Source organism: Emiliania huxleyi, assembly GCF_000372725.1.
Source record: "Emiliania huxleyi CCMP1516 unplaced genomic scaffold EMIHUscaffold_22, whole genome shotgun sequence".
In the NCBI taxonomy this organism is placed as follows: Eukaryota; Haptophyta; order Isochrysidales; family Noelaerhabdaceae; genus Emiliania; species Emiliania huxleyi.
This window is the reverse complement of record NW_005200417.1, coordinates 597053-605955: the sequence shown is the minus strand read 5'-3', so window position 1 is coordinate 605955 and position 8903 is coordinate 597053. Positions and strand designations below refer to the sequence as shown.

General features: G+C 69.4%; 1 protein-coding gene across 1 annotated transcript; it reads left to right on the top strand.

Annotated features, from left to right (window-relative positions):
- Positions 1 to 4736: 4736 nt before the first annotated feature.
- On the top strand, positions 4737 to 5639 carry EMIHUDRAFT_64251 (hypothetical protein; the record flags this gene model as incomplete). Its single annotated transcript, XM_005780179.1, has 1 exon — positions 4737 to 5639. A coding segment is annotated over one exon (903 nt), but the record flags the coding sequence as incomplete, so codon positions are not given.
- Between the last annotated feature and the right edge of the window lie 3264 nt (positions 5640 to 8903).

The window sequence follows — 8903 nt, the reverse complement described above, 5'->3', positions numbered from 1 at the left end:
CGATCCGCGAGCGAGTGCACCGAGCACCGCCTGCAGCGCGGCGATGACCCAGGGTGCGTCGATCACTCGTCGCCGGACGTCGAGCAGGACGGCGACCCTGTACTCTGAATAGACCCAGCCAACGGCGCCGCTCGTGCCGAGTGGCGCCGAGTCGTTGTCCGAGGACGGATCGAGGCCACGAAACGCCCGAGTGCGGGCCTCACTCATCGTCTGAGCAACGGTGGGGCCTTCGTCGGCTCTCCGGCCGCGTGGGCGCCTGGAGGCGGCTGCCGCCGGCTGCTGCTGCCAGGTGCCAGAAAAAAACACCTTTTCTCAAACAAAAAAAGAATTCAACAAGCCGAACTCTCTCGCACAGAACACAGGTTCCATCCCTCCCTTGGGTTGTCTGTTTTCTTTCTTTCTTTCTTTAGAACACAGGTTCGACACAGGTACCAAAAGAGGCACAGCCTGCGACGGACCTTTAGAAGGCGCCGTCGGTGGTGTGAAGGCACCTTGATTTCGTAGTGGACATCGCGCTGGGACTGCAGGTCCCCGCCGATCTCACACATGTCGGTGACGTGCCCCTCGTTGAGATGGAAAGTCGTCTGAGGGTTCGCCTTGTCACCGAGCACGAGCTTGCCACAGGCTCGTGCACGGACCATGTTGGCCGCCGCATACATGGTGCCGTTGTGACGAATGTTGTGCTCGCACGGAATGTCCTTCGATCCGTTTGCAAGCTGGTCGCCCTTCCGCATACCGATGGTGACTGTCTCACCAGCCGCCTCCTTGGCGTCGTACACGTACTTGGCGCAGGAAATGTAGTAGCCGTGGCGGCGCTGCAGCGCCGTGGCAAAAACCTCCGAGGTGATTTTGGAGGAGTGCCGGCCGTCGGGGCAGAGGTCGAGCCACGCTCCCGAGGCGAACTGAGAGACGGCGATGAAGCGTGTCGCCTGCCGATGTTTGACGCCGTTCGGGTCGTCCATCTCAGCATCCAGCTGCTCGCAGGCGTTCACACTCCCAACAAGGTAGCTTTAGAGCTCTACCTCCAGCTCCGCGCCGCGCCTCGCCTCCGTCAAGGGCGACCTCGGCCTGCGCCCTCGCGCCCGCGCCTTCTCCGGCTCCGCGCCGCGCCTCGCCTCCGTCAAGGGCGACCTCGGCCTGCGCCCTCGCGCCCGCGCCTTCTCCGGCTCCGCGCCGCGCCTCGCCCCCGTCAAGGGCGACCTCGGCTTGCGCCCTCGCGCCCGCGCCTTCTCCGGCTCCGCGCCGCGCCTCGTTGAGCGTTGGTGCGGGGGATGCAGCACGAAGCAGCTGGCACGTCGCCTGCCGACGCGCCGCTGCTCGGCCAGCGCGTCGAGCTCGGCGGGCTCTCCTCCCGCCCCGAGCTGAACGGGCAGCGGGGCGTGGCGCGGAGCTTCGAGGGCGGGCGGTACGCTGTGGCGCTCGAGGGCGGCGAGAGCGTGCGGGTGCGGCCGGGTAATCTGTCGCCAGCGGTGTCGAGCGGTGGCGTGGCAGTCTCCGATGCGGTCATCGTGGCGGCTGAGCGTGGCGAGGAGGAGGCGGTGCTGGCGTGGCTTGAGGGCGGCGGGCGGGCCAACGTGACGTACGAGAGAGGCGAGGTGAGCGGCCTCACGCTGCTGATGTGCGCCGCCATGTACGGCCACGAGCGGTTGGTCGAGCTGCTGCTCCGGCACGGGGCTAAGGTCAACCTGCAGAACAGCATCGGCAGCACCGCGCTGCTGCTCGCCGCCAACCAAGGCCACGAGCGGGTGGTCGATTTGCTGATCCAGCGCGGCGCTGACGTCAACCTACAGATTAGCGACGGCGACACCGCGCTGACGTGCGCCGCCCTCTTCAACCACCCCGCCGTCGTGCGGCGCTTGCTGCGGGCGGGCGCAGACACGGCGGCGCGCAATGTACGCGGCAGCACGGCGCCGCAGCTGGCCAAGGAGAAGGGCAACGCCGAGTGCGTCGAGGCTTTCAAGAAGCACTTTCAGGAGGTGGTGGCGGGACGGCCCGCGGCGACGGCAGCCGGCGGCAGAGGCGCAGGCGGCGCTTCCTCCGGCGGCGCTTCCTCGGCTGGATCGAGAGTCGCGAAGACGCCATCTCCAGCGGCGGCGGCGGGGCGGGCGTCGAGCGGTGTCGTGGCAGCCCCCGATGCGATCGTGGCAGCGGCTGAGCGAGGCGAGGAGGAGGCGGTGCTGGCGTGGCTTGAGGGCGGCGGACGGGCCAACGCGACATACGAGAGATGCGAGGTGAGCGGCCTCACGCTGCTGATGGGCGCCGCCGTCAACGGCCACGAGCGGGTGGTAAAGTTGCTGCTCCGACGTGGGGCTGAGGTCAATCTGCAGAGCAGCACCGGCTGGACCGCGCTGATGGCCGCCGCCAACAACGGCCGCGAGCGGGTGGTCGACTTGCTGATACGGCGCGGCGCTGAGGTCAACCTGCAGAACAGCCACAGCGGCACCGCGCTGATGGGCGCCGCCGACAAAGGCCACGAGCGGGTGGTCGACTTGCTCATGCAGCACGGCGCGGAGATCAACCTGCAGGACAGCGACGGCCGCACCGCGCTGATGGCCGCCGCCGGCCAAGGCCACGAGCGGGTGGTCGAGCTGCTGCTGCGGCACGGCGCTGAGGTCAACCTGCAGAGCAGCGACGGCCTCACCGCGCTGACGTGCGCCGCTTTCTTCGGCCACCCCGCGGTCGTGCGGCGCTTGCTGCGGGCGGGCGCAGATGCGACGGCGCGCGGTGCGAGCGGCAAGACGGCGCTGCAGTGGGCCAAGGAGCAGGGCCACACCGAGTGCGTCAAGGTCTTGTCGGAGGCGGCGGCGGCTGCAGACGGCCGGGCAGGGGCGGGCGGCGCTTCCTCGGGCGCGGCAGCGGCAGCTGTGGACGCGCCGCTGCTCGGGCAGCGAGTCGTGCTCGGCGGGCTCTCGGCCCGCCCCGAGCTAAACGGGCAGCGGGGCGTGGCGCGGAGCTTCGAGGGCGGGCGGTACGCTGTGGCGCTCGAGGGAGGCGGCGAGAGCGTGCGGGTGCGGCCGGGTAATCTGTCGCCAGCGGTGTCGAGCGGTGGCGTGGCAGCCCCCGATGCGATCGTGGCGGCGGCTGGGCGAGGCGAGGAGGAGGCGGTGCTGGCGTGGCTTGAGGGCGGAGGGCGGGCCGACGCGACGTACGAGAGAGGCGAGGTGAGCGGCATGACGCTGCTGATGCGCGCCGCCAACAACGGCCACGAGCGGGTGGTCGAGCTGCTGCTGCGGCACGGCGCGGAGATCAACCTGCAGAACAGCAAACGCGGCACCGCGCTGATGTTCGCCGCCATCTTCAACCAACTCGCCGTCGTGCGGCGCTTGCTGCGGGCGGGCGCAGATGCGACGGCGCGCGCTGAGAACGGCAAGACGGCGCTGCAGCTGGCCAAGGAGATGGGCCACGCCGAGTGCGTCAAGGTCTTGTCGGAGGCGGTGGCGGCGGCGGAGGGCCGAGTAGGGACGGGCGGCGCTTCCTCTGGCGCGGCAGCGGCAGCGGTGGACGCGCCGCTGCTCGGACAGCGAGTCGTGCTCTGCGGGCTCTCTTCCCGTCCCGAGCTAAACGGGCAGCGGGGCGTGGCGCAGAGCTTCGAGGGCGGGCGGTATGCTGTGGCGCTCGAGGGCGGCGGCGAGAGCGTGCGGGTGCGGCCGGGTAATCTGTCGCCAGCGGTGTCGAGCGGTGTCGTGGCAGCCCCCGATGAGGTCATCGCAGCGGCTGGGCGAGGCGACGAGGCTGCGGTGCTGGCGTGGCTCGACAGTGGCGGGCGGGTCGACGCGACGTACAAGCAAGGCGAGCGGAGCGACTTTACGCTGCTGATGGTCGCCGCCGGCACAGGCCACGAGCGGGTGGTCGACTTGCTGCTGCGGCGCGGCGCTGAAGTCGACCTGCAGAACGGCGAGGGCGACACCGCGCTGATGCTCGCAGCCAACCAAGGCCACGAGCGGGTGGTCGAGCTGCTGCTGCGGCACGGCGCTGACGTCAACCTGCAGGACATCAAAGGCTACACCGCGCTGATGTACGCCGCCTTCTATAACCGCCCCGCCGTCGTGCGGCGCTTGCTGCGGGCGGGCGCAGATGCGGCGCGCACTGTTAACGGTAAGACGGCGCTTCAGTGGGCCAAGGAGGAACGCCACGCCGAGTGCGTGCGCGCCCTCGAGGAGCACTCGTCGACCGCAGCAGAGGCTGAAGGGGAGACGGCGGTCGCAGAACCAGCCGAACACGCCGCGGCGGCCGCACGCGAGGCGGCAGCGGCAGCGGAGGCGGCGGAGGCGCGCGGTGCTGCCGAGGCGGCGCTGCGCGAGGCGGTTGAGGCGTGCGAGCGAGGCGACGCCGATCTCGAGGCGCTCAGGGCGGCGATCAATACGCATACCCAGGTCGCCGACGGCTCGGAGGCGCTGCGGGCGGCGCGGCGGCTGCGCGACGAGCTGGCGGAGCGAAAGATCCGCGAGGCCAGGGCGCTGAAGCGGCAGCGGCAGAAGGAGGAGAAGGCGGCGGCGGCGGCAGCGCGGGCGGCGGAGCGGGCGGCGGAGCAGGCGGAGGAGGCGCGGGCCGCAGAGGAGGCGGCGCGGGCGGCTGAGGAGGCGCGAGTGGCGGAGGAAGCGGATCGGGTGGTAGCAGAGGCTGCGGCGGCGCGGGCGGCGGAGGAGGCGGAGGAGGCGGAGGCGGCGTCGCGCGCAAGGGAGGAGGCAGAGGCAAGGGCAAGGGAGGAGGCGGCAAGGGAGAGGGAGGAGGCGAGGATGAGGGCGGAGGCAGCGGCGGAGGCGGCGGAGGCAGCGGCGGAGGCGGCGGCTGTAGAGGCGGCAGTGGCGGCAGTGGCGGCGGCGGAGGCTCAAGAGGCAGCGGAGGCAGCGGCGGCGGCGGAGGCAGCGTCGGCGGCGTCGAGTGTCGCCGCTCTCGCTGCCGCCGCCGCGCCGCCCGCCGCCGTCCCTCTCGACGAGCTCATCGCGGCGACCGACGGTTTTGCCGAGGCGCGCAAGGTGGGCGAGGGAGGTTTTGGGCGCGTGTACCGCGCCGACGCGCTGCCGTCGCTTCCGCGCGTCGCTTACGGGTTCGCCGTCAAGACGGCGCTGGTCGGTGTCGGCGCCCAAGGCCTCGCCGAGCTGCAGAGCGAGGTGCGCACGCTCAGCGCGGCGTGTCACCGGTCTCTGCTCCCTCTGCTCGGCGTCTGCTTGGCGCCGGCGAGAGCGTGCCTCGTCTACCCCCTCTGCCGCGGCGGCAGCCTCGAGGACCGCCTCTACCGCGCTCCAGCCGCACTGCAGCGGCTCCGCATGCTCGGCTTCGAGACGCCGCCTCCGCCGCTCTCCTCCGCCGCACGGCTCCGCGTGCTGCGCGACGCCGCGAGCGCGCTGCACTACCTGCACACGCTCTCGCCCATGATCCTGCACCGCGACGTCTCGGCGGGCAACATCCTGCTCGACGAGTGCGGCAACGGCTACCTCGCCGACGTGGGCCTCGCGCGCGCGGCAGAGGCGACGGCCGGCGGCAGCCAGCAGGTGTCGCACCTGTCGACGCAGCGCATCTTTGGCAAGCCCGGCTACATGGACCCGATCATATCGCTGGACAACCAGGCTTCGCAGCTCACTGATGGCTTTGCGCTCGGCATCACGCTGCTCGTCAGCCTGACCGGCCGCGGCGCCGTCGGCTTGCTCAACGCGTGCGAGGATGAATTGGAGGAGCCCGACACGGCGGAGAGCATCGCGGCGGCCGACGCGGGCTGGTCGGCGGCGCAGGCCGAGGAGCTGACACGGCTCGTGGTCGGGCTGGCGTACGAGCGGAAGAAGAAGCGGATGCCGCTCGCAGAGGCGCTGCCGCGGCTGGAGGCGCTAGTCGAAGCGGCGGGGGAGGTGGAGGAGACGGCTGGGGCCGAGGAGCGCCTGTGTGACCTCTGCTGGGACGCGCCGCGCTCGGTCCGTTTCGCGTGCGGCCACGCGCTGTACTGCGAGACGTGTGCGCCGCGCGTGCTGGAGCGCGACAGCAACTGCCCGGCCTGCCGCCAGCCGGCGCTGCCCATCGCCGCAACTGGGCGGCTGGTGGCGGCGCAGACGACGTTTGTTCACCAGCCGCCCTCGCGCCCCGCGCCCCAGGCTCAGCCCGTGGGCGCCACGGCGGCGGTAGGTAGGCGAGGGGGGAGAGGGGGGCGTGGACGTGGCGGGCGGGGCGGGCGGGGCGCGGGGCGCGGCGGTTCTGCTTAGTATTTCTGGAGCACCGGTGCATGATGGGTCAGCGCGAGAGGTGTGTCTGTGTGCTGTGTGTGTACTTGCACGCTGGGACGTGGACAGTCAGCAAAGAGCCTAGACTCATCCATTGCTCGCGACGCGCGACATGCAGAGAGAGAGGTAGCTCGACCTGCGAGTGTCGCAGCTTCGCCACCGCCTGCGGGGGTCGCAGCTTCGCCACCGCCTGCGGGGGTCGCAGCTTCGCCACCGCCTGCGGGTGTCGCAGCTCCGCCTCCGGCGCCGGCCGATACGGACACACACACAGCTCGACGGGCTGCCTGACGTTGACGATCCCGACGCAGACGTCGACAGCATCCCCGATACAGAGGAGGGCACCGTAGACACGGACAGCGACGGCATCCCCAATCACCTAGACCCCGACTCGGACGGCGACGGCATCCCCGATGCAGAGGAGGGCACCGTCGACACGGACGGCGACGGGCATCCCCGACTACGTACCTCGACCCCGACTCGGACGGCGATGGCACACCCGACGCCGAGGAGGGCACCGTCGACACGGACAGCGACGGCGTCCCCGACTTCCTCGACGCCCCGAGTGTGACTTGCCTTGGGTGGAGATCCGCACAGGGCGGAAGTGTGACACGACGACAAGCCGTACCCAGGACATCTCGAACGCCGCGGGTTGCAAAGACGCGGCCAGGGCGGCGGGCGACCGCTATATGTGGTACGCTAACATCAGCCCCGACAACAAGCGTTGCTTCCATGCCGACGAGTGCGACTCGCCGGTGCGCGTCACGGGAAACAACGCCGACAGGTGGAGGATTTTTGAGGACCCGTGTCAGATATCCCCCTCGTCCCCGCCGCCGCCCTCACCCGTCCCCGAGCCTCCCCCGCCGCCGTGCGAGCTACCGTGGCGGGAGGTTACGACGCGGCGGAAGTGCGACGAGACGACAGCACGGACGCAGGACATTGCGCGGAACTCGGAGTGCAAGGACGCCGCGAAGGCAGCTGGTTTCGCCAGCATCAGCGCAACGAACAAGCGGTGCTTCCACGCCAGCGAATCAATGCGACTCGCCGGTGCGCGTCACGGGAACCAACGCCGACAAGTGGACCATATACGAGGACACGTGCTTCGTTCCGCCCTCTGCGCCGCCACCGCCGCTGCCGCCACCACCACCTCCCTCGCCCCTCCCGGTGCCACCCTCGCCGGAGCCCCCCGCCATACCGATGCCACCGCCGCCGCCGCCACCTCCCCCGCTCCCGCCACCACCGATGCTTACCCCGCCACCGCGGCCTCCGCCACATCCCGCCACCTCCGCCGCGTCCCCCCCCCCGCCGCCCACCTGCCGGCTCTACTCTGGCTACTCACGGTCGTGTCCAATCGGTGAGCGCCAATATGCCGGACGTGCGCCTCGCGGCTGGGCTACTCCTTCGGCGGTTCGGGCAGTGGGAAGGATGACCTTTACGGCTGCCAGTTCTTTGCGTCACGCGGAAACAGTGTCTCGTACAATTTATAATAGCCGCCATGGCACGACAAGCTCCATTCCAGGTTCAGCGCTAGACGCGCCTTGCTGCCCCATGCTCTGCAGCCCCACATTTGCTGAGGTTTGGGTTACTATGCTCCTAGGCGGCTACGCGGACCAGCGATCGGCGCAAGCCCTTTGCCTCGGACGAGGACTGAGGTGCTCTTGGGTGAGGTGCTCTTCAAACACCAGACCGCTGCGCGCGGCGCTTCCAGCGCGAGGAAGGACAGCCAGCGTTGTTCTGTCTGTCTGGAGCCGACCGCGGACGGAGGATATTGCGTAACTCGTTCGTTTCGTGAGAAGTAGCGTATGTAGAGAGTATGTTGTTGGGAAAACAAGAAAGACACCGAGGGAGCTCACACAGGATCACAGCGGGAGGAAAGCGGCGAGTCGCAATTCCTGGTGTCCTTGTGAAGAGTTTGCGCAGTGCATGATGTGAGGGGGGGGGGGGGCGGGGGGTCATCCTCTAAGTTTTCTCGCGCAAGTACGCCGCGCGGCCTCGTCTAAAAGTACAACGAAAATCTCCCGCCGACCCGGCCGAGGTTCGCCACACCGCGGCCGCGGCATGACTTCCGCCAAGCATGGCAGCGAGGGTGCGGGCCAGCAGGAGTACGTGTTGTTTGAGACCGGGGTCAAATCGTGCTCCTCCTCCAATGCGTGCGCGACTCTGGCGCTGATCATCGCTCTTGGGTTCGGGTCTCACGCCGGGAAGGAGGCTATTGCGGCAGCACAGCCAGCGCTCGAGGGCATGGGTCTCTCTCCTCTGGAGTACGCGATGCTCAGCGTCGCACCGGTTGCCGCCGGTATTGTCACGCCTGTCCTGTGGGGCGCATTGTACGACCGAGGATTTCAGCATCGCGTTCGAGTGCTGCAGCTTGCGCCCGCGGGCGAGTTTTTCGGCGCCCTCTTCATCTCCGCCGGCCTGCACAAGCGTGGCCACAAGCTGCTGTCCAACGGCCTCCTCCTCCTCGGCTTCTTATTGACCAGCCTGTGCAAGTCTGGCGTGCATGTCGCGCAGGTTGCTACCGCCGCGCGGGTGTGCGGCCGCCTCACTGCAGTCGCCTTTGGGGTGATGGTCGTTTCGAAGCACCTGCTCAGTATGATTATCACCTGGCTGGTGCCGCGCATCCTTGTCATGCACGAGGATGCCGCAAGCGGGGTGCTGCGCGTGAGCCTGGCAATCTTGCTGCCAAACGCTCTGGCG